Source organism: Pelodiscus sinensis, chromosome 9 (genome assembly GCF_049634645.1).
Source record: "Pelodiscus sinensis isolate JC-2024 chromosome 9, ASM4963464v1, whole genome shotgun sequence".
NCBI lineage: Eukaryota > Metazoa > Chordata > Testudines > Trionychidae > Pelodiscus > Pelodiscus sinensis.
The window spans coordinates 59,807,510-59,833,083 of NC_134719.1; the positions used below are offsets into that span (position 1 = coordinate 59,807,510).

The 25,574-nt window shown below is 45.1% G+C and overlaps 1 protein-coding gene across 1 annotated transcript in view; it reads left to right on the forward strand.

The window, feature by feature from the left end:
• Positions 1 to 628: 628 nt before the first annotated feature.
• Positions 629 to 25,574, forward strand: part of ABL2 (ABL proto-oncogene 2, non-receptor tyrosine kinase) — an 83,267-nt gene continuing 58,321 nt past the window's right edge. Inside the window, exon 1 of the mRNA XM_075936854.1 lies at positions 629 to 996. Within this exon, the coding sequence (XP_075792969.1) occupies positions 822 to 996 (175 nt within the window). The 5' untranslated portion in view covers positions 629 to 821. The remainder of the gene's footprint in view (positions 997 to 25,574) is intronic.

Consider the following 25,574-nt stretch of genomic DNA (forward strand, 5'->3'; position numbering starts at 1 on the left):
AAAGGAGAGATGGGGTGTCAGGGAGGAGGCGGGAGGGGTGTGTGGTTGCTGGGTGATGTCAGGGCAGAGGTAGGTGGGCTGGGCGTTGCTAGGTGACGTAGGGAGGGGCAGAGGTGTCAAGGAGGGGGCAGCGGAGGCTGGGTGATGTCAGGGCGGGGTCGGGCGTTGCTAGGTGACGTAGGGAGGGGCAGAGGTGTCAAGGAGGGGGCAGCGGAGGCTGGGTGATGTCAGGGCGGGGTCGGGCGTTGCTAGGCGACGTAGGGAGGGGCAGGGGTGTCAAGGAGGCGGCAGAGGAGGCTGGGTGATGTCAGGGCGGGGTCGAGCGTTGCTAGGCGACGTAGGGAGGGGCAGGGGTGTCAAGGAGGGGACAGAGGAGGCTGGGTGATGTCAGGGCGGGGCCGGGCGTTGCTAGGCGACATAGGGTGGGTAAGGGTGTCAAGGAGGGGGCAGAGGAGGCTGGGTGATGTCAGGGCGGGGCCGGGCGTTGCTAGGCGACGTAGGGCGGGGCAGGGGTGTCAAGGAGGGGGCAGAGGCGGCTGGGTGATGTCAGGGCGGGGCGGGGGGTGGAGCTGGCGGTGGCAGGACACCCTTGGAGGACCGGAGGTGGGTCTCTAGGAGCCGCTCTGTCCCCTCTCCCGCAGCTCTGTGGTTAAGATGGCGGCGGGGGCTGAGGGGGCGAGTCCGTGAGTCCCAGGCCGGAGCGCGGCGGGCTGGGGCGGGCAGCCCTGTGGGGAGCCCCGGGCCGCGGGCGCAGGAGGCCACCGGCAGCGGAGGCGGCATGTGAGTGAGGGCTGGCGGGGGCCCAGGACGGCAGCGCGGGGATGGGCCAGCAGGTGGGCCGCGTCGGGGAGCCGGGAGCCGGGCTCCAGCAGCAGCCGCCGCCGCCTCAGCAGCCCCGGGGAGCGCGGGGGAGCAGCGCGCCCAGGCCCGCGGGCCGCAAGCGGGAGGCGGCCGGGCGCGCGGCGGAGAGCGGCTTCAATATCTTCACCCAGCACGGTAAGGAGGGCGGGGGCAGCCGCTGGGCACGGGGCGCCCCGGGGGACCGCCGGGGCAGGGTTTGCCGGGGAAACGAGAGGAGGGGCCGGGGGGAAGGCACCGCGGCTGCGGAGGGACAGTCGGGGGCAGCCGCACCCCGCCCCTCCCCCATCGCTGCCTGCGAGGGCACGTGTGGGGGGCAGCCCCATGCACCCCCTTTCCCCATCGCTGCCTGCGGTGGCGTGCGGCCTGTGGGGGGAGGGGACTGGCGCGGCTCCCCGAACGGTTTCTGCCAGAGCGGGGATGGGGAGGCACGTAGGGTCGGGGTGGAGGGTACATCCAGGGCTCTATGTGCCTGCACAATCAGATTCCCTGGAAGGCGAGCGATGAGAGGATGCTTCCCTTCTGAAGTCCACCACCTACAAAGCTCTTATTGCTACAGAAACTTCCACCCATTTGCCTAGCTGCTGTGTCAGAGGGCAGTGATTTTTTTTTTGCTGTTTCCTTATCGGTAAGGAGGTGGCTTATGGAGACAAATATGAATAAAAAATAGACACAGAGCGAAGTACGCTATCTACCTTTGCAACACCTCTGTGAACTTCTTTGGGATGAGCCCCACATAGTCAGACCTTTGTCTGTTCCAGGGGATAAGTACTGAACACGTTTCTGACTTAGTCTTGCCCTTTATTGCTGACATGGCTTTCTCATTACTAAGGATCTATGGAGCAGGCTGTTTTGTTCTTGGCATGGCTGTAATAGTCGGTACATCAGCTGACTTAGCGAAGTCCAAATTTGCCCCCTCCTTTCACTTTACAGTAATAAAAATACTGACTATGAAAGTGAGGTTACAGGGGGGGAAAAAAGATCCTCTTAAAAAGCCAACCGTCTCAAATACTGTACCTTTATAATTTTTCTGTGCCTTTTTTGTCCATTATAATACACTGGAAGGTTGAAAAATATGGTAAACAAAGTAAGAGTGCAAGGAGCTGAAGTGTAATGGTGGTGCTTTTTGTTGTTGTTTTAATTTGAAGACCTGAATTTGCTACTGAGAGCATTATCGATTTTTATTTCAGCTAAAGCAATCATGTTCCAGTGTTCATGTGGCAAAACTGCTTCTGACAACTTAGCTCTTTCTGAGCCCAACAGAGAGTGCATATGCATTAAGATACTGGACTGCTGCTGGTTACATGTTTTTAATGTAAAGTCATCCCCTATGACAGCTGACTTGCACAGCTTAGTAAATCAGTGATACCTACCACGTGGCAGAGACAGTGTGTAACCTTCAATATAAATTCACTTTCTAAATATACATCATGTATTGATAAGATTCTAAACAGTTTATGAACTTCAGGACATTGTCAACTTAAAAAAAAAAAAAGTAGCTTCTTTCCACAAGTCTGCTGCTGTTGCTGAAGGTTAAATTCAATAAAAAAGATTAGAGAGGAAAATATTCAGTTGGATCTTGTATTGACCCAGTGCCAGTGTATAGTCAGTTTCACTATTTCCTCTGTACAGTTAATTAGTTTTCCTTATTTGCGTGGGTCTTTCACACACCATCAAAAGAGAAATTATTAAAAGTAGGAAAATTACTGCAAACCCTGAAATTGACAGGGAGACTTGGGGGCAGGTGTAGTTAAAAATACCAATGCTTCAATTTCATGCTGAAACCAAAAATCTTTATTTCCCTGGTAGAGCTGTTATGAAAGACTGATGTCACAGTCTAAGTTATCCCTTTAATAACAAAGTACCTCTCCTTGGTGTTTTGGTAGCAAAGAAGGATAGTGATAACTTTGTAAAGTATAAGAGGCAGTGCTGGTCATAGAAAGCAAATTCACAGGAAGTACAGTATATTATACTAGATAACTAGAAGATTACCCAGTGCCAGTGTTGCTGGGGTCTTTAACTCAATTAATTTTGTTCAGCTAAATCTGGGGTGGGGCTGGGAATGGGGGGTTCAGGCTGCATTAGGGGGAGTGGACAGCCCTCTCACTGCAGCAGTGTGGAGCCAGGTGAGAAGTGCCTGTCCATGGCCACTTCAGCTGGGGGAGGTCCAGGTCTGCCCCCTGTGCTCCCCAGACACATTGAGGAATGCAACAAACTGTGCACTTCTCCCTGGCTCCCAATGAAGGAGAACATCCAGTAACGTTCCTGTATGAATGGGGGGATCCCAGCAGGGAGCTGGGCACCCAGGCTGCTGGATTCAATGCGAGTTGGGACCAAGCAGTCCCAGCTCGCTGCTCCTCTGCATTTTAAATGTCGTGACTTTTATTACATTTAAAATGCAGAGCAGCAGCATGGGTGGCTTTGCAGCTGGCTGCTGGAGCTACCTCTGCTGCGGTTCTGCACAGTAGCGCTTATTCACTAATCTTATAGTTGATACAAATTGTATTGACTATACGATTAGCCAGATAATTGTGTTTTAACGTCCTTAGTATATTGCATTAGGAACTAAAGGCCATACCTAAGTTTACGGTCCTGTTGTGCTAGGTTACATACACTGAGTAAAAGAGTTCATGCCCCAGAAAACTTGCCTGAACTGCCAGAAGGGGGAGAAAGGAAAGAGATCTTTCTGCTGTTGTGGAGTTGAGCCACAAGTTATGTCCCCTGTCACTCCTCTGCCCAGCATCAGTTCCTGCTCTCCCAGGCTCTGACACTGATGTCTTACAGAACTAAGGAGAAAGGGAGTATGAAATTGTCAGCCTCATAGCAGAAAAGCTGGAGATTGGGCATTTCTCTGTATTATTAGCAATTTAGTAGATTAAGACAATTACAGTAGCTCTATTTTTTCCACTATTTATATTGCTTGCGTTTAACTCTTAGTTTGAACAATGGCTACTAGTTAAGATTGAGACCTTGACAGTGACAATTTGAAATAGCTTGGTTGCAATAGGTTCAGAGGTGTGTTTCATCAGATGTAAGATAAATAGAAATTGTCGGGGGGTTAGATTTTTTTTTTTTTTTTTTTAGAAGCCTAGAATTCTCATCACCCACCCTCCGATCTGATATTTGTGCAAGTTACAGGTTAATACATATTTCAGTCCTACCAAGGACAATTTTAAGTCCAGTTATCCTTAACCACTCACTAAAACTGATTAGTACCTTAGAGAAAAGAACTGGCTCATTGCGGAGACATTATAGTGAACACTAGTCAAGGCTAAATTCTTATCTTTAAATAGCCAACTCAGACACCAAAGCCTTTTGTGCAATTTTGGAGCAGTTAGAAAAGTAGAAGCTCGCTTCCCTTTTCCAGGGAGGTTCCTCAATCAGCTCTTATTTCTACTTTGGTTCACTGATTTCTCTTGCTTCCACCCTTCTCCTTTATTCCCATCACTCCTGCTTCTTTAGCATCATTTTGCTTGCTGACTTGACCTAGCTTCCCATTAATTTCCTTCGTTACCTGGACCTGGTCTTACCAGATCTCCTCCCTCCCCCTTCCTTCTCTTGCAGACTGCCAGGGAACCTGCTGATCTTAGGTTTCCATCCTTTCTCCGGTGAAGTGCTTGTAGCAGTGTTCACTGTATGAATGATAGATGGGATAAGAACATTGGTCTGTGTGCCCAATTATAATGATTGACCAGCACAGCCAGTCAGAGGCTGAAAAAGAAAACTCTCCACCTGCCTCCATATTTTTTTGAAACACTAGCAAATGTGAGGAGAAATATAGATGGCTGGCCAAGCCAGCCCCCTTCTTTTCCAAATTCCTCCAAGTTCTGTTCAGACAGTTGCATCCTATACTGTACTTCCAGCAGCATACACCTTGCTAAACTGTGTTCACTCTTTCCAAGTGCAGTTTGGGATGTTACTGCCATTTTAAGTCCTTGATAAGGAAACATACGGAAGAACAATATGTCTTTCCAGCCTCAGATTAGACTTGGTAGTGGAGATTTTTAAGCACAAGTAGGATCTGATCAACAGAGGAAAGAATGTAAAACACGGTTGTAATATAAACTGTTAAGTTTGCAGACAACACACAATTAGGGATGTGGTAGCTAATGAGGAAGATAGGTCAGAGTCATAGTGATCTGGATTGCTTAATAAACAGGGCAGAAACAAACTGTAAGCATTTTATGCAGCTAAATCTGAATATACACACAAATAGGAACAAGGAACATAGGCCACATTTACAGAACGGGGGCAGGAGGGGAATCTATCCTGGAAATAAGTTGGGGTCTGATGGATAATCAGTTGCCAACGGGTGATGTGGACAAGAAAGTTACTGTGATCCTGAGATGCATGACCAGGGGAATATTTAGTAAGCATTGAGAAGTTTTTACTGCTGTATTTGGCACAGGTGGAACAGTTGCTGGAATATAGTGTCCATTTCTGGTACCTACAATTCAAGAAGGATGTTGATAAATTGAAGAGGACTTAGAGCTACAAGTATGGTTAAAGGATTGGGAAACATGCCTCATAACAAGATTCAAAGAACTAAATTTGTTTAGCTTAATGAAGAGAAGACTAAGGAATGAATCTAAAGTGTCTATAGGAGGAACAAATACTTAATGGGCTCATCAGTCTGCCCAAAAGTATAACATGATTCAATGGCTGGAAGTTGCAGTGGCTGGAAGTTGAAGTTAAATTCAGACTGAAAGAGAGTCGTGTAAGTTTTAAGCACTGGAACAAATTGCTAAGTTGTGGTGGAGTCTCCGTTGTCGACAACTTTAAGATTGGATGTTTTTCTGAAACTAAGAATTATTTTGGGGAAGTTTTCTGGCCTTTGTTACAAAAGAGGTCAACTAGACAATCATAGTAGTCCCTTCTAGTCTTGGAATCTAGAAATGTAAAATACTGTTTAATTTAATTAATCAGTTAAACTTTACATTTAACTGGTTGAATAATTAAATGGGGGTGAGCAGTAGGGCTGCTCCAGCCTGGCTGGGCTGGAGCGGGCTCTCCCTTCCCCCCCAACTACAGGAAGGGGAAGCTTTAGCCCAGCTGATTCTGGCCTTGTGCAGAGCCAGTGGCCCCACATGGGGCTGGAATGTCCATCCGACGCAGGGGCCTAGCAGGGCTGGAGCACTTCTCTGCCTGTGGCGGTTCATGGGTGCAGGGCTGCTCCCCAGGTACTGGTTAACCATTACCCGTTACATTCATAGATTCCAAAAGGGATGTTTGTTCGCTTGGTTATGGAACAGTATTTTCTTATTACACAAGATAATTTGAAGTTCTGATTGCCCTTGCACATATCACCTGTCTGCTTTGCTCCATTTTGTCACAACTAATACGAGAGCACAGATTGAAGAGGTTCAGTCCCATAGCAGGGAAGGAGAGGATCTGTATTCAGAACTATTATGAGTGAGTGATAGGTTATCTAGACAATTTATGGTGTGTGCGTGTGCCCGTCCGTCCAAGCTGCAAGTTACATTTGAGTGGGGACTATTGCCTTCTCAGCTTTATGTAGGGCTGAAATTCTAGTGTGTTGTGATATAGAGCTAGCAATAGAGAGTTCTTAGTCAGAATGATCCTCAATTTTAATACAGACATCCTAGACTGACTGTTTCCTACCCAGAAGAACTGGCTTATCTGGGGAGAGAATGTCAGACCAAAAGGCATCTGGTAGACTACCGATTACCAATTGAGGCTGATTTGGAAGTCATCTGATCAAGGGGCTAGAAGTTTATAAAAACTTCCGAGGGAAAGGCTCAGGGACACACATGTTTTGGTGAGAGAGAGAGAGAGAAGGAAACAGACTGATGAAGGCAAGAGGAGATATGTGGCGGCATGTTTCAGAACCTGAGCTATGAATTTCAAGAAGAGAATGCTGGATGGGTCCAAAGGATTCTGACCACAGCACAGGGAATACTCTTGAATGGTAAGGAAATCTGAGGCAAAGAAATGCATATTCATAGTTCTAAAGAGAAAGTATTAGAAAGTGTTGGAATCCCATGCAAAGTCTGTCCTCTGTTGTATATAGCTTATATTCCTATATCTTATCCCCATGCACTTAAAGCCTTCCACTTTACCTCATTAGAGTTCTGGGTGTGCCCTAAAGCTACAGTGGAAAACTGAGATGCCAGCACTAGCCTCAAGGACTGGGTCACATGGTCCAAACTCTCAGGAGAATGTGCCTGGGGAATCTCATTTCTGGAGCAGTGACTTAACTCTGGAGGCTTAACACCCAAGGGGTTTACTGGCTGGAGCTTTTCACAGCAGTCCAGTGAGGGGGGGGGGCACTAGCCTGGACCTGTGCCAGTGTTTCTGGAGGCAGTTAAAGGACTGGTAGATGCCTTTTGTTACACAGAAGGAAGGGGAGGGAACCTTCGGTGTTGTGCACCAGCAGATCTTTTAAGAGACATCCTGATTTCCCCATTGAGTGCTCTGAGTGTAACAGTGGTGTGAGCTGTTAAAAACAAAGGCACCACACTAGCCTATCAGCCTCTCTGGAGTAGAGCAGATTTAGCAGCCTTATCTGAAATGCCCCGCAAGCTGCCTTTTTACAAGCATATTACTTGTAAATGCAAGAAATGGTCAAGCATGTTAGTAGCTGGTGGTGTATTTTAAAGTTAGGAATTCACTGAAAATACAGGAATTCACTGAAAAATAAACTTTAATCTAGGATTAAGCATGGAACTAGGAGCCAGAGATTTGAACATTATAATATTCACTCAAACACTGACACCTGAGGTAACCTTTTGAGAATTGCTTACTCTTTCTACTCCTAGTTACTTCATCTGTAAAATAAAGATATTACTCTACTTGGGACATTGAAGATAATAAAATATTCCAACCTCAATCTAGACAAAGTGACTTACATAGTATGAAAGTAAGTTTTATTATAGGGACAAAGTTCCTGTGGCCTGGTTGCTCCTACAATACCTGTTTGCAATAGAGCTGTGTGTGTCCTAGTTCTGATTTCTTTGTGGACTCTACCACTCTAGGCTTTTGATCCAGCAGAGTAAGGTAATTCCTGTTCCCTGCTTTACTCTCTGGAAGGAGGAGTTTAGCCATCTTTTTATTTTGTGCAGCAAGGTCAAGCAAGATAAGCCTGCACTTTTTGAAATAAAACCATCATTAAATCTTCCCTAAGGCTTTTGGAGTGCTGTGCAACATGATAAAAATATACTATCACAGGAAAAAAGCATAAACTACATTTTTGACATTGAAACAGCTTAAGGGAGTTGCTTACAGAAGAAAGAGGCAGAGGAAAGAATATGGGGTCAACTTAATATATGTAATAGCTCTCTCACACACACTTTTACATTTCATGAACATTTTATAGAATTCTTAAAGAGTTTGGGCCAGAGCTGATTGCCCTGTTTTTCCTGTTGCAGAATGCTTTATGCTGATGTAATATGATTGGACTCTAGGTGACTACCTTTGCATTGTATTTAGAAATCTTGTGGGACCTTAAGGTATAAATACCTGTCTAACAACTAATTATTCAAACAATGGAGAAGGGCGGGTCAGTTAAGTCTCTACAAGGAATGCCTCAATAAAACAAGGCATGTTCTCTCTAATGCCTCAACTGCTGTATCTAAAATTACTACAGCAGTTTAATAGGATTCATTATTAGGATCATGTCTTGTCCTGAACTGTGGTGCACAGCAACATTAAAAACTTGCTGTATTACACCCCCAGAGTGAGATAAATGGTTCTAATTTGAATGTCTTAAAAAGCTCCTTGGGAGGAAACATGCAAAGAATGTAGCCTGCTTTTAATATAGTGTTGAAGATCTATCCAGTGTTGCTGAGGTCTTTAACTCAAATAATGGTTGTTTTTTCTTAATTTAAATTATTGCTCAAGGGTGGTGCAGGAAATGAGGGGTTCAGTATGCAGACTGCCCTGAGGGAGAGTCTTCTTTCACCACAGCAGTTTACAGCCAGCTGAGAAGTGCCTGTCCATGGCTACTGCAGCAGGCAGAACCAAGAAAGGGGTACATGTCTCCCATTTGGGGTAGGTCCAGGTTTGTCTGCTAGGGCAGTCCCAGATGGGGTTGGGGGCATGCCAGCCCACTTCACCTGTTCTGTGTTTGTCTCTATTTTGTGTTTGTGTTTTTTGTATAGTTTTATCAGAAGCAATTCCATTCCAGGCTCACCTCGTTTTCCTAGCACATCCAAACCCTTACCTTGGTTTAGATTATAAGAGACAGCTGTATACTGAATCTGATGGTCCTCGCTCTTATGGCTTAAAAGCATTCTTGACTCATGGACAGACGCAAAAACTCTCTCAGATATACAATAGATTTCTGGCATATTAATATTTCTATCCTGTCTCTTATATCCAAAGAAACTTTACCTGAAGAAGCTAAGCATTGAAAGCAACAAGCAGAATTACTTCAAAATATCTTAGCCAGAATGTTATCGACCAATCTTAAAACTGAATTTAACCCCTCTCCCTCATGTCTCCAATTCCTGTGTTCTCCAGATGGAACAGATGGTATGTTACAAATTGTGCTGGCAGTACTGTAGGAGTTGCTACTGCTTGCAAGTATAGTAGTTTGTAATTTTTTTAACAGGTTTTGTTGACAGCAGGGACATGGCCAAATGAATAAATTGGCAGGACATAATTTTGACCAAGCGTATGGTACTGAGAAACAAACCACTTACGATAGAAAACTACCGTAGATTTTGCCTAGCTGGATTGGAAATTTGCAGAGTTGGTGTCCATCTCCTAGAGAAGTTGACACAGGTTGTTTTTGAGCTTAAGGTAGGCTGTATTGCTAACCTTGATTGCAGGTTTAGAGGATGTATAAAACTCTATGGATAGTTTTATCATGTTTTCATCAGGGAGTAAACTTACTAGCCTGTTCTAAGAACTACCCACCTTGGCAACTATCAAGTAGCCTTTCCTAGAGAGCTGTAGGAAAACTAATTTTTGCTTCAGTTGAGTCACACTGTCAGAATATACCAATTCATAGACTAAGGCTAGGAGGAATCATGATGATCTAGGTCAGTGATCTCCAACCTTTCTAACCACAAGATCACTTTTTCAATTTAAGTGCAATGTAAGATCTGCCTCAAACCCAAATATCCTTGTCCTGCTTCCTTCCTGCCTCTACTCTGAGGGCCACCTCCTGCTCACTCCATCCTACTTCTTCCCCATAATTACTCACTTTCACCAGGTTGGAGTAGGGGGTTGGGATGCAGGCTTTCGTTTTGGGCCAAGAGGTTCAGAGTGTGGGAGGGGCTCCGGGCATAACCTAAGGTCAGGGATTGGGGTCCAGGAGGAGTTTCAGGGTGCAAGCTATGGTAAGGAGTTCAGGTGCAGGGGGACTACATTCTGGGGCAGGAGGCTGAGTGCAGGAGGAGGTTCAGGAACCAGGCTGTGGCTGGACATTGTTTAACTGAAGCTGCTTCTGGGTTGTGGAACAGTGGTATTATTAAGGCTTACTCCTTCCCTGGCTCTGCACCACTCCAGAAAGCAACTGTTATGTACAGAAGTACTCCATGGCACCATGTACTGCCTCTTATCTACAGGCACTGAGCCCACAGCTTCTACTGGAACCACTTCCTTGTTGTTGATCAATGTGAGCTGCAGGAGTGATGTCTGCAGGCAAGGACAGCATGTGGAGACCCCCTGCTCTGCCTCTCTGGGGCTGCAGAACATGCCAGCCACTTCCAGGAGCAGCAATTAATCCAGCCACGATAGGTTTGGTATTTTAGAGCTCACTACTCAAGAGAATTAAATGTAAGCGTAAGAGGGAAGTGAAAATTATGAAATGCGCAGATCAGTCAAAAACCCAAAACTAACACACTTTGCAATCAGTAAAAGAAGTAATAACAGTCCCCCACATTGTTATCAGGAGATGAGAGTGAAAGGACAGTGTATGTGTTTGAAAATGACAGACACACACAGTGTATGAGTGACCGAGATTTACACTGCCAAGCTCCCTCTATCCCCTTCTCTGTGTGTGGAGATAGGGTACAGGAGTGGGGGGTGGAGGGACACGCTGACATCAGCACCCCTTCTCCCTTCCACACCCTGCACAGCAAGCAGGAGGCTTCCAGGGAGACAGCTCCAAGACACAGGGCAGGAGCAGGATGACAGTGGGTGGAGGGGTGACTGAAGTGCCAGCTCTTGATAGCTTCCCAGCCAAACAAGTCAGGATCACCTGTCAGAGGCTCCAAGATCTATCAGTAGATCCTGATGTACTGGTTGGTGATCACTGATCTAGGCTGACCTGTCAACACAGGTCAGAAAATTTATCTCCAGGATTCATTTAATTTGCTCTTGCTCTTAAGATTAGTAGATTTTTCAACACTGCTGGTAGCTAATTAACTTATTTAGATCTGAACTCAATGTCAAACAGCAAATTACACGAAACTGGTAAGAAACACTATTTCTTGAGTATCTGCTATTGAAAGCAAGTGTCAGAAAATGATCATACCAAAAAAAACCCTCATCCTATCTGTGTCCTTTAAGTGACTTGCCTATTAAATTCATTCAGTTTCCATGTCTTTCAAAGAGTTAAGGATTGCTGATCTTATCTGTGCTACAGCTGACTTAGGCCTCCTAGTTACTACTGTGCTACATGCCAACATTTTATTACATAATTTGTTTTTTTACAATATGTAACATGGCTTAGTTCTAATGTAGATGACATTTTAAATTTATGTGCACGCAACATAGGTGAAGGAGAAAAACAGGTTCCATCTAATGGGGTGTGTCTAGACTACATGGCTCTGTTGAGAGCCATGTAGATTAGGCAGGACAGCAAAGGGAAATGAAGCTGTGATTTAAATAATCGCTGCTTCATTTAAATCAAAATGGCCGCTGCGCTGTGCCGATCTGCTGATTGGCGTTTCACGAGGCATAAAGGATCTGCCGACAAAGGGTTCTGGGGTCAGCAGATCCTTGTCTAGATTGCCGTGCTGTGCCGTGCTGATGGACAATCAGCTGATCGGCACAGCGCGGTGGCCATTTTGATTTAAATTAAGCAGCGATTATTTAAATTGCTGCTTCATTTCCCTCTTTTGTGTAAACTAATCTACATGGCTCCGTCAACGGAGCCATGTAGTTTAGACGAACCCGTGGAGTATTCAGAAAAGGCTTGCCAGTCTAGTGGAGGGGACTAAGGGGAGCACGCTTTCCATGGAAATTTAGAAAAAAGAAATATAGTAAATCACAGAAAACATTTGAGGTTCTTGATCAGAATTCTATCACACCAGAGAGCAAAGTAAAATTAGTTTGTTGAACAGGTGTGAACAACATCTGAAACAAGTGTTAACTCAAACCCGTATAGTTAGTTGTGCTGTATTCTAGGCTGTGTATCTGGTTTTGTGGTCATAGCTGTAAAATACTGGCTCCCATTTTGGAGTCTAAGCTTGTGGTGATCTATGCAGGCTATTCTCTGTAGAATATATAGACAACTGTATTACAAAGCCATTGAGGCTTCCTGTTGGTCGCACTATAAACCACAATAGCAAAGCTTTGGTTGTATTATGAGTGCCTGCTTTGGAAACCTCATATGAGCGTTGTGGCTTTGAGCAGATGTGCCTAATTGTATTGGATTACCTGCAACTACATCTCTCAAATAATTCGATATAGGCAGCTACCTTTACCATTAATGGCATTGGCTAAACCACCACAAGTTAATTGGAGTTGCTTTTGAAATCCCTTTGAAATCGCTGTTGAGTGATTAGGGAGGTGAAAGCTACATTTCTCAGGAAGGACATTCATACGGCCAGATCTATCTTCTCTTTTCTTCCTCCCCCCCAGGTTTTGGCATGCCATTAAAGATATTTAGGCTAAAGTTCTTAGGAAATAGTTAAGGGTTGCAGAATATTTTTATTCAGAGACTTTGTAGATCCTTTACAACTATTTTAGTCTTGTGAAGGACATTTCTAGAATAATTTATATATATTGAAGTTTAGTTTAGTTTTTTATAACATACCTTTTGTACTTATTTCAGAGTATTTTACAAAATCAGATATTGGGAATGCAATAATCGTAGGTAGAGTATTGAGTAATGCATAAGGAATTAAACTCTTCCTGGAATTGTGCTGTCATTGCCCACTGCTTCAGATAAACACTTGTTGGACAAATCTGCATGTAAACATATTTACTCCTTTTTCCTTAGTAATTACCATTGGTTTATGTGATGCTTTCCAACAAAACACTGGTTTGCTTCAACATCACTCTTTTCTGCTAAATGCGTACTATGAACAGAGCTACCAGCGCCATCTTCTGCTGACGTTGAGACATTCTACTGAGGATCTGATGGAAGAAATTAGAACATTGCTACATTCTGTCTTGTGTGTGTTGGGGTGGTATGTATGCACGAGGGATGTAAAATGCTGGTTAATCAGTTTCACTGGCTGAGGAAAGAGCAGTGCTGTGCTGCCTGGAGGTTCCCCCGCCGCTCTGATTGGCTGTAATTGCGAACAATAGGAGCAGCATGGGCATTATCTGGGAGTATGTCTATTCTACAGAGGTTTGTCGGAAAAACGGCTGTTTTTTCCGACAACTTGAGGAACATTCACACTACAACTGCATTCTTCCACAAGAAAATAGAAAGAACAGAGGGGTTTTTCTGGCACTGGTAATCCTCATTCTATGAGGAAGAAGCCTTTTTGCGAAAGCTATTTTGCAAAAAGGTGTGTGGATAGGGAAGAGGGAGTTCTTTTGGATGAAGAGGAAAAAGCACAGGTGCTATTGAGTATGGACACTCTTTTGAAAAAACAGATTGCTTTTTCAATGCACTTTTGCAGTGTGGATGCTCCCTTTCGGAAGAAGTTTTTTTGGAAGAGCTGTTCTGAAGAAAGCTTCTTCTGAAAAAAAGCCTGTAGTCTAGATGTAGCCTGGGAGTGGCAGAAGACACTGAACTATATGCATCCCCAGGGAGCTGCACCAGATAGGCACCCCCCACAGCTTAGACCCTGCACCCCCCTCCTACACCCCTATCCCTAGCCTATTCCTGTGCCCAGTCCCTCATCCCCACCCTGCACCTTCTCCCCGATACCCCCCTCCTCTACTCAGCTCTTGCATCTATTTTTCACTCATCCCTACCACCCCCAACCAACTCCTTCACTCTGTCCTGCCGAGACCCCGTACTCAAGCCTGCTTCCCAGCAGCCCCCTCACACACGCTGACTGCAGGAGCTAGAGTGGGCTTCTGTGCTGAACTGATTGATACAGTAAAACCTGTCTGAAAACTATTTTCCTCTTGGTCCTGTTCACGTACTTACCATAACATTTACTAGATTTGCAAGACAGAAGCCTATGAAGAGATATTTAAAAAAAAAAACCGTGACATTTCTCAGTTTAGAAAAGAGGAGACTGGTGATATAATAGAGATCTAATACAATCATGACACTGGAGAAAGTGAATAAGGAAAAGTTATTTACTTTTTCCCATAATTTCATTTGGTCATCCCTAGTTCAAATGTTAATAGCTAGCAAGTTTAAAACAAACAAAAGGAAGTTTTTTCTTCACACAATGCACAGTCAGCCTGTGGAACTCCTTGCCAGAGGATATTGTGAAGACCAGGGCTGTAACAAGGTTTAAAAAAGAATTAGATAAATTCATGGAGGTTAGGTCCATCAGTGCTTATTAGCCAGGATGGATCAGAATGAAGTCCCTTGCCTCTTCATCTGAGACCAGAAATGGATGACAGGAGAGGAATCACTTGATTCCCTGTTCTGTTCATTCCCTCTGGGGCATCTGGTATTGGCTGCTGTCGGCAGACAGGATACTGGGCTAGATAGACCTTTGGTCTGACTGTGGATGTTCTTGTTCTCCCACACGGTGAACCCCTCATTTTTGGCCCTACCCCAGAGCCTAAGGGTTTTGGCTCTAGATTTTGGCCCTACCCCAAAATCTACTTGGCCAGGTCTTCCAAGGCTGCGGTGTGCAAGAGTAATGTGGGGAGTATCTTTGTTTCTCAGGAGCTATGTCAGTGAGATGGGTTTGTTTTTGCTTCTCACTTTTGTGCGACCCCTGCCCTGATTTTCCCCCCCCCACACACCATGGGTCAGCAGCCCCTTACCCAAAAATATTCCCCACCCTTGTAACTGTAGACACTGATCTAGGGAACTGGTACTGTGTTTTCACAGTAAACCTTGTTGAGGGCCTTCACCACCGGACTCTGCCTGTGGTCTTCCTTTGAGTAACATCAAGGTAAATTAACATTTGCTAAATTAATATGCTGCATTGAATCTTAAAGGACAGAAGCACTAAGCAGCCTCAACAGAGCTACCAGGGCAATGATGTTTCAGCCTCCAGCATTTAACCACACTGTCTAACTTTTCTCAGTAAATTATTTGTGGGGAGCTGAGACCAGTATATTAGCGCGCACAGGCTGAAATTGTGTTGGGTGGGCAACTGTGCAGCTGCTTGTCTCATCACCTGATGTTAGCATCTTATGCAGCACTGCCAGATCTGATCAATCTCTATTCCCTGTAGTGGCTGTGGCAAATGTGGAGAAGTGGACTGAAGAGAGCAGACGTTGCATTTTAGGGAAACCTGTGCCTCTCCAAGCACTTGGAGGATAATTTGAAATTGCAGGAGTTTGGTGTTGAGGTCTCTTAACAGAGTAGAGGAAAATAATTATAATACAACTCCGAGGGGAGAGGATCTGTGGGAACAATGTAAAGATGTTGATATGGCAAAGGAAAAGACTGGAAGTTTTCTCATTTAGCTAAAATCCTTTCCATATTTCCTAATTTGAGAAAATGTAGTGAGAAGTGTTCAATTATGCACCTCCCATGAATATTAGTGAGCAAAAAGATCATAGGAAGTAGGGCTGGAAGGGACCTTGAGAGGTCATGAAATCTAGCTCTCTGTACTAAGGCACAGCATATACAAAAAACCTTCCTTGAATCTAGACCATCCCTGACAAGTGCTTGCCCACTATGTTTTTTTTAAAATCTCCAGTGATGGGGATTCCACAGCCTCCCTTAGAAGCCTATTTTCCTGCAGTTAAATATTTTCATAATAGCAAGAAATAACTAGGGTAGCTACAGATTAAGCTCATTATTTTCGGTGAACCTGGAGAATTGAGAATAATCCTTTTAATAACAGCCCTTAACATATTTGAAGACTTAACAGGTTCTAATTCAGACTTCTCAAGACTAAACATACCCTTTTTTTTTTAAACCTTATAACTTGGGTTTTCTAAACCTTCTATTTTTGTTGTTCTACTCTAGACTCCCTCCAGTTTATGTATATGTTAAGTGTGGAAACCAGAGTATGACCAAGTGCTCCATTTAAGGCAGAGGTGGCTGCATGCAGCTCTTCCCTAAAAGTGCGGCTTGCAAAGCCACTCCTGGCTCGCCCCCGGCACCCCTGTGCTCACTGGGGCGGCAATTCAAAATAGCACTCAAGATGGCGGACATCTTCAGGATCTTGATATGGCCAAAAAGCCTAAGCTTGTCTCTTAAAGGGGCAGCATCCTCTTTTTTTTTTTTTTTTTTTGGGTTACTCAACAATTCTGATGCTGCTCTTTGCATTTTTTCTGCCGCTGTTTGGCTGTCTTTGTTAAATGGGTTGGCCACCCCTGATCTAAAGCCTTGCCTGTGCTAATTAGAGCGGGACTGTTATTGCCCATATTTGACATAACACTTCTGTTAATACATCCCAGAATATTAACCTTTTTTGCATGTGCATCCTACTGTTGACTCATTTGATTTGTAATTCACTATAATCCCCACAACATGTTCAGCTTCTTTCCCATGGCTCAATGGTTTTCAAACTTTTTTTTCTTCCAATTGAAGAAAATTAATGCCCATAACTCAACATAATTTGACTAGAGTGCGGATCTCGGGTGGGGAAGTGTGGAAAGTGGCTCCGGCTCTGGGGTTTCAGGGCTGGGGGGGGGGGGGGGAAGCTTATCTTAAGTGGCTCCCAGTCAGTGGTGCAGTGGGGATGCTAAGGCAGCTTCCTGCCTGTCCTGGCACCGCAGACCATGCTATGCCCTAGAAGCAGCCAGCAGCAGTTTCACAGCCAATGGGAGTGAGGAGCTAATGCTTGAGGAAGGGGTAATGCATGGAGCCCTGTGCACCTCCACCTCCCCCCACACCTCGGAGCTGGGCCTGCTGTCAGCTGCTTCTGGGGTGCAGCACAATCTGCAGTGCCGGGACAGGCAGGGAGCTGCCTTACCCCCCACCACTGATTCCCTGGTCCCCCTGCTGCAAGGAGACCCAGCGCCTGACATTCCACAACGCAGTACTGGGTTGTGATCCCTAGTTTGAAAACCCCTGCTATAGCTAATCTCCAGTCTAGCACTGTTTGCTCCTTGGTTCCTCGCACTTGCATATCTTATTCCATAATTGCCCCCAAGCTCATACCAGTGCCAACGTTCATAGCTGATTACAGCCTATACCCATAATGCCCCTCCCCCATTAAATTAGCCCCAGCCTCATACATGCCCATATTCTTCCCAATCATAAGTTCAGCTTTGTGTCTGACCCAGACTGCATCCACATGCTACGCTAAGCATTTTCTCCTCATTGTGCAGGCGCAACCTCTGCCAGGCTAGCCTGGCAGTGTTCTTACATGATCTTCACGTGCTGGTAGAATCATAGAACTGGAAGAGACCTCAGAAGGTCATCAAGTCCAGCCCCCTGCTCTAGGCAGGACCAATTCCAACTAAATCAACCCGGCCAGGGCTTTGTCGAGCCGAGACTTAAACACCTCTAGGGATGGAGACTCCACTACTTCGCTAGGTAACCCATTCTAGGTAAATACTCTTGAGCTTTCTTACTGTTTTGTTAGAATCTTTGCTTGGAAATATTATTGTTATATTAACACAGGATGCTGTGCTAGTTTGTGGTCACAGGACTAGTTGCACTTCTGTCCCCTTTCTGGTCTGAGTGCATTCCTTTAGGTCATAGGGCTCATGCCTTTCCCTCTCCTGGCTACAATACCTCTTATTCACCCTACTTATTTTCCTTTCAGGAGTCTAACCGGACAGTCAAACCAAAATGGATCTTACAGTTTGGAGGGAAAAAAAGCCATAAGAAAAAAAGATTTAAAAAGAGACCATCTGTGTACTTATTTGTCTTGCCTAAGGCCCTTTCAGCCTTTCATTCCTGATGATAACCTGGTCAAGCTTAGCTTCTTCAAGTACCCCAGTGGATGCCTGTCAGTGGTTTCCTGAAATAGCTTCCCTGGCAACTGCCATTCTCTTTCTTGTAAAGAGTTCCTTTTTATATTGCTATAGTCCTTTTGGTCTTGCATTGCTAGATCTTTTCCTGTACAGTGTTGTCTCTTAACAACCCTCAGTGTTTGTGCTGTTAAATTATTAAAGCTATTAAACTAATATATTCGTACAGCACACATCTCAACCAAGTCAGCACAAAGCTTTAAGAACCGCTCCATACCATCAGAATGCTTTATGCATTAGTGAAAGTATTCCTGTGATCTGAGAGTTGTCAAAACTTTCACTTGGCTAATGCTGTTAATTTTTTCAAACCTTGGTCCCATCAGTTTTTCAGGATAATGGTAAAAGCTGCTTGAGTAAATTAGCAGGAAACTCATCGGTGAGCAAGAAGACCAAAAGCATTGACTTCTGCAGAATTTTCTTAAAAAAACAAACACACACAGCCACAAGCTACCCTAACTTTCTAGCCCTTACGTTGTGATAACTTAAGATTTGAACAGAGTGTGAATTAATCGTGTGACAGCTTCCTAGGCTTGCTCCATAGCCTGATGCTATTAGCAACAACATGAAATTAACAGGACTGTTCAATTTCATTTAAAAACAGCGGCTGCCTCTCTGAAACTGTTCAATTTCACTGCTTCTATTCAGAAGCAGGGGTGGGGAGGAACCCTGAAACTGACAAGAATATTGATTTCATACTGCTCTTTGGAAAGATTTGAACAGCAGCATAGGCAGGGAATGATTTTTTTTTTTTTTTTAAGTAACTTGTCCAGTAGCTTTGTGGTAGTATTTCATCACTTGAGACCTTGGAGGCACCTTTACCTTCAAGGTATGACATGGTGAACATCATAATGTGGGACATTAATCACTGAGTCATGAAAGTTTGCTTTGCTAGCTACAAAGCTCTCATTGTTCCTAAGTAGGATGATGAACACACAGGGGTGTTAAGGATTTTTCTCAAGGCAAAGGTTGTAGTAAGAATTGTGGCTGAGTAAAGGACCACTACGTGTTAACCTGGTTAATTGGACCACTGCTGCCTGGCTGTGGTGGGCAGGGTCCTCTGCACCATGGGTGTGAGCTGCTCCAGCAAGGCAGGGCCCACCGCACTGCGTGTGGAGGGGCTGTTCGGGTCAAGCTGGAGCGCCTCCGACTGTGATGAGCTGGGCAGTGGTTAACCAGTTAGTCCTGTAAATATGCCAGTAAGACAATGCATACTAGGTAATAGGAATGTAAATGGTTAACTGGTGAGGACTGGAGCAGTTGGCAAGGGGCCGTGCTGGGCCTGCTGTTACAGGAGGGGGTTGGGCTCTCCAGCCCAGCCAGAACTGCTCTTGTTGGAGGTGGTCCTGTCCCGGGCTTGCTGCAGGTGGGGGATGTTCCAGCCCAGCTAGGGCATCCCCTGTCAGCAGTGGGCCTGGGCTGGAGCAGCTCCGGTCTGTGGCCCTCCTGTCTGCCCCCCCTCCCCCTTAATCAATTAACCAGTTAAACCTAATGTTTAACTGGTTAGCCAATTAAATGAGTTTTTACATCCCTACCTGGATGTTAAGCTGTTCTAATGCTGCTTAACTTCTGGTCAGTACATGTCACGTCTCTCAAAGTTTTAACGTAACTGATTATAGTTCAGGTTTAGAAGCTCATTGTGTACTCTAAATTTTAGTTTTCAATGAACTGTATAATTTCCGCAAAAGCGGCGAGGAGTTCTGTGGCACCTTATAGACTAACTGAAGTGTTGGAGCATTCGCTTTCATGGGCAAAGACCCACATGCATCTGACGAAGTGGGTCTTGGAGCATAAGCTTTTGTGGGCAGAGACCCACTTCGTCAGATGCATGTGGGTCTTTGCCCATGAAAGCTTACGCTCCAAGACCCACTTTGTCAGATGTATGTGGGTCTTTGCCCATGAAAGCGAATGCTCCAACACTTCAGTTAGTCTATAAGGTGCCACAGGACTCCTCGCCGCTTTTGCAGATTCAGACTAACATGGCTACCCCTCTGATACTTGTATAACTTCTGTACTCTGGCTCATTATTTGAGACAGTAGTTTTGAAAACTCAAACATGCCTTTTTATAATTTCTTTTCCATCTTCAGCATTTGTAGAAGCTAAGCACTTGTTTACACAAATGAGCACAGAATAAATCAGTCTTAATTCCCATCTTTGTTTTGGTGCAGGTCTATGTAGCTCTCAGGTCTTTACACCAAGTTACACATAGGCCATTTTTACACTAAAGAGCAGCAAATCTGTACCAATGCAGCTGTATCACTGTAAAAACTCCCATGTGGTCCCTATGATTCAATCATCCCCAACAAGCTATGGTAGCTATATCAGTGGAAGAGTATTAGCACTGTCGGTGTAACTTATGTCCCACAAGTGTGTGGTCTTATTTTCACACGACTGAGGAACATAAATTATACCAACAAAAGTGCTAGCATAGACGTAGCCCAAGTGAAGCTAGTCTGTACTCCAGAGTTAAATTGCCCAAACTACATTGCTCAGGGCTGTGAAAAATGTCATTCTTCGAGTGACACAATTAAGTTGACTGTAGCCCCAGTGTAAACACCAGGAAGCTGACAAATAAATGCCATTTGACCTAGCTACTGCCTCTGGAAGGTGTGGATGGAAGAACCCCTTCTGTCATTGTAGTGGCCACTCTAGAAATGCTATAGTGGCACAGATGCACTACTTCTAGTGTAGACATACCTAAACACCCAGTCTGAAATAATACCTAGATATGCACCATAAAGGCTTAAATTAAAACTGCAATTATTTCAGTGTAAACTTGTGTGTATTCCAGGGATGTTAAATTTTAATTAATCAGCTAATCCGGTAGTTGATGGAATTTCCATTGACTACTCAACTCAGTTAGTTGTTAAGGGGGATGCTCGCTATCCTGCTGCACCTCTTCCTTTGAAATGTACAAGAACCACAAGTGGTTCTTGTACATTTCAAAGCAGAGGCACAGTGGGGAACTTGCTATAAATGGAGAAACTGACTCCAACCTCTCTCCCTGTCCCATGCCCACTCCGCACTCAGGAAAGCCGGCTGCAGGGCCACGTGTATTTCTGAACGCTGAGAGCCTGGAGGGAGGAGAAGACAGACTTCTCATGCTGCTCCTGCCCCCAATAGCTCCCATTGGCCGGTTTCAACCAATAGCAGCTGACTGTTTGCAGGACCAGCAGCATGTGTAGTACCCCTGCTCCCTTAACCCCCCCCCCCCCCCCCACCGGGATCACAGTATTTTGTTTGGAGCAATAAACATGGCTCCTGCAGCTCCCCTGAGCATGTACAGGAGCTGGAAGGCAGGACCCTGGCTAAGGAACCTGCTGGGCTGCTGGCTGGGAACCAGGTGAGGTCTCTGGCACCCCAACCGTTACCTCCTCCCCCAACCCTCTGCCCCCCTTCTGCACCCTACTCTAGCCCCCATATACCTTCCCAGACACTGCATCCCCTCCTCAGATCACAACCCCCTCTTAGACCTTGCACCCCAGTCTGCTGTCCCTACTCACAGCCCAGATCCCTGCACCTCCTCTTGCACTCCCGGCCCAGGTCACAACCCCCTCCCAGGCTCTGCATCCTCTCCTCCTCACCCCAGTCTATTGCCCCAGGTCAGTCTCTCACTTCACCCAAACTCCCTCCCAGATCCCACACCCCAGGCTCTTACCCCAAGCTCCCTTCTGCACCCAAGCTGCATCCCAGAGCCCCAGACCACCTCCATTAATATAAAGGAAGAGTGCGGCCCTTTACCACTTACCAAATTCTTGGGAGTGGTCCCCATCAAAAATTATTGCCCACCCCTGAGTTAATGGCTTAAGGTAAGAAAGGAAAAATTCTTTTAACAGAATTTTTTGAGTTACAGATTTCTAAAACTCTGGTCTTAATGACTTTTTTTTTTTAATCCTGTTACCAATTCAGACCTGATTAACTGTATTGCATTAAGGCCAGATCTTTGCCATCTGGTAGAGTTCTGGCTCTTCTGAGTCAGAAGCAGCAAGTACTAGGTGTGATGCTGGCTGTTTTGTAGGATGAAACCTTATTTGCCAGGTCTTTGAAACATGCATCTGTCTGTTAGAAAGGATGATGCTACATGTACTCTAAGGTCTCAGAGGGGTAGCCATGTTAGTCCGTAACTAAAAAAACTTAATAATGGTCCTGCAGCACCTTGGGCTAACAAATATATAAATAGTATCACGAGCTTTTGTGGGCCCAACCTTTTCTTCAGTGAAGGATAGTGTTAGTTTTCTTTTTATTTGATTTCATGTTAAATAGTCATAAGCATTGCTCCTTGTTAATTATCCCTTGTTTTAATATATTTTAGTCCACACCTGTGGACTATTTTAAAATATATATTTATATCTACAGTTTTTGTTTGTACTGGTGGATGCACATCCACACACTACCTCAATATTGGTGTTGCACATAAAAAAATTCAACCCGCCCAAAGATAGTAAATCTTGGAATACAGGTAACCAGTTAACCGGTAAGCATTGTCTTACCAGCATGTTTACTGGGTTAACTAGCACCCAGCCCAGCTGGAACAGGCTCCTGCCTACAGTGAGGTGCAGCTGGCCTTGGCTGGGGCTGCCGAGCAGCCACCTGCCCATGGCATGACACAGTAGGCCAGTTAACTGGTTAAACGTCTAGTTTAACCAGTTAATATTTTAAACTGGTTTTTACATCCCTAGCCCCAAGTCAGTACTTAGAGAATGTGCCAAATAGCAAATGATAAACTATTTCAGGTAATGTTTTGTCATAGCAACGCTAGTAAAATCTGCAGCACTTTTTACTTGATGTTTCTGTTTTACAGATGGGGAAACCGTTTCAGAGGGAGCTGAGTATTAGTTGATGTTTATACAACAGTTGCCTTTTTGTAGCAGATATGCAGTAAAATAATGGATGAGCATTTTTCAAATGTCCTGACCCAAACAAAAGTGTAAGTGAGCCATGATGGGGGAGATCTTTACAGTTCTTTCTTTATTGGAAGGCTCTCCTTGTTACTGGAACACGGGGCTGTGTGTGAAGCAGTTAGTACATTGTAGGAGTATGGTATAGGTGATCTGTGATACAGACAGAGCTGGCTATGTTCTTTGAAATACTGATACAGCAAGAAGAGTATAATGCTATGTACATTTCAAGTGAGATAAACGTGTATAAATAGCTCCTAACCTACAAAAACTGCAACGTACCACTAGGGGATGCTACAGTCCTTTAGAATCCGCTTCCTACATTAGCGTATTTAAGAGCTTTTGTTTTTTGTTTGTAGCAAAAACTTCTAAATTCTTTTGAGATTAGGATGCAATTCATGAGGAATCCATCCTTGGGGAAACAAGTCTCACTTAGGAAAGTACAAAGATCTGACTATATTAAGTGGCGAGAGTAGGTATCCTCACTTTTTGGTGATTCCACTAGGGATGTCAGTGACTAGTCGACTATCCGATAAGCAAATGCTCGTTGGATAGTAGAGTAGCCACTTGACTAGTTGCTCTCCCCCTCCCCTAGCTGCTTCCATCAGAGAGGCAGCAAGGGGGGAGGAGCAGGAGCTGGTGCTGGGGGGAACTGGCTTAAAGCCAGTTCTCTGCAGCACTGTCTCTGTGTGGGGGCTGGTAAGGCAGAGGCACAGCGGAGAAACAGCGCAAGCGGGAATTGCTTCAGTCCCCACTGGTGCTGGTTCCCACTGCTGGTGCTCTCAAAAGCAGAGGTGCCACAGGGAGCACATAGTGACCGGGGACTCAAGTAGTCTTCGTTCGCCCCGTGCTTTCTGCAGCACCCCTCCCTTGCTGTCTCTGAGAGGCAGCGGGGGGGGGGGGGGAGGAGGAGTGATAGGAGCTGGTGCTGGGGAGAGCCGGCTTCAATGGGTGTTCCCCCCCCCCCCCCCAGTACCATCTCTGGGGTGCTGCCTGCTGCCCCTATCAGGGGTGTGTGTGTGTGTGTGTGTGTGTGGGAGAAATGCTGCTGGGAAGCAGCCCCTGTCCACAGGGGTCCCAGCGGGGAGCTGGCTTCCCTGAAGGGATGTTGTCACCAAGCAGCCCCTGGCTGCCACAAACAGGGGCTGCTGGACTCAGCACGAGATGGGACTGAGCGGTTCCTGCTCATGCTGATTGCTGCGCCTCTGCATTTTAAATGTAGTAAGAGCCTAGTGGCTCTTACTACATTTAAAATGCAGAGCAGCAGTGTGGGTGGCTCCAGGGTCTGCTTCTGGAACTACCTCCACTGCGGATCTGCACAGCAGCACTTCTCAATTAATTGTATAGTTGATACAAATTGTATCGACTAGATGATTAGTCAGATAATCGCATTTTTACATCCTTAGGTTCCACAGTTCACACTCTTTCCTTGAGTGACAAGGAGTCCTGTGGCACCTTATAGACTAACAGATGTATTGGAGCATAAGCTTTCGTGGGCAAAGACCTACTTTTCAGTTGCATCTGACGAAGTGGGTCTTTGCCCATGGAAGCTTATGCTCCAATACATCTGTTAGTCTATAAGGTGCCACAGGACTCCTTGTCACTTTTTTGCAGATCCAGACTAACATGGCTACCCCTTTGATACTCTTTCCTTGGTTCAGTATTGAACCAGTACTCCCAGATTGGTAATATGGTCCTGCCCCTCTGTTATGAGAATTGGCCTGTGAATATGAATGTGCATAGCTCGAAGATGCTTTAGACAAAATACTTCATGTAACCTGTAAATTTTAATGTTACAATCTGCTGAGTCTGTATATCCTATTTTTGTGCATGTATCATTCTTGTATGTGAAGTTAGAAATATGAAGTGTGAATCTGTTCGTAGTTTTAAATGTATTAATGAGGGCTATTCGTGATGCTTCAGGTTTTTAATGATTCAATACGCAAATTAACGGCTTTTCAATGCCATCTTTGCTGCTTAAGCCTGAACTGTGATTGCTGCTAGAAAGACCTGTGACTTGCCATCTGGTACTAGGGATGTAAAAATGTAATCAGCAACTGCTAAAAATCACATTGGTTACATGGTTATCTACTGTGGGGCTCTGCAGTATAAGGCTTATTTAAGCTTTATACTGCAGAGTCCACAGCAAAGCCTCTTTCTCGGGGAGCCAGCATATAACCTGTGGCAGAGTGGCTGGGCCCACCAGGGACAGGGGCTGCTCCAGCCCCTACTGTTTAACTGGAATTGGTAATCCTCACCTGTTAAGGGTGAAGATTACCGGTTAACTTTTTACATCCCTCCCTGGTACTAGAATCCATTTTGAACCTGATATTTTTCCATGAGAAGGGGAGATGCCAAACAGAGGTCCCATCCGGGGAGAAAGCCATGGGCTCTTTGTCTTCAGCTGGCTTTGGAAACTGCCTGGGACACCCAAAAGAACTTTGAGGAAGGCTGCAGACCCAAATCAGAGTACAAGAACAACTCTGATTTGAAGCTTATACCTGAAATAAGAACATCTGTTTAGGGTAAGAATTTGCATGTAAAATTTTAGTGGATGAGCTATGTGTTTTCTATTTATGTTAATGTAGCTAATAGTTCTGATCTGACTGTTTATTAAATCCTACTTTTTGTACTAAATAAAAACACTTCTGTTTATCAGG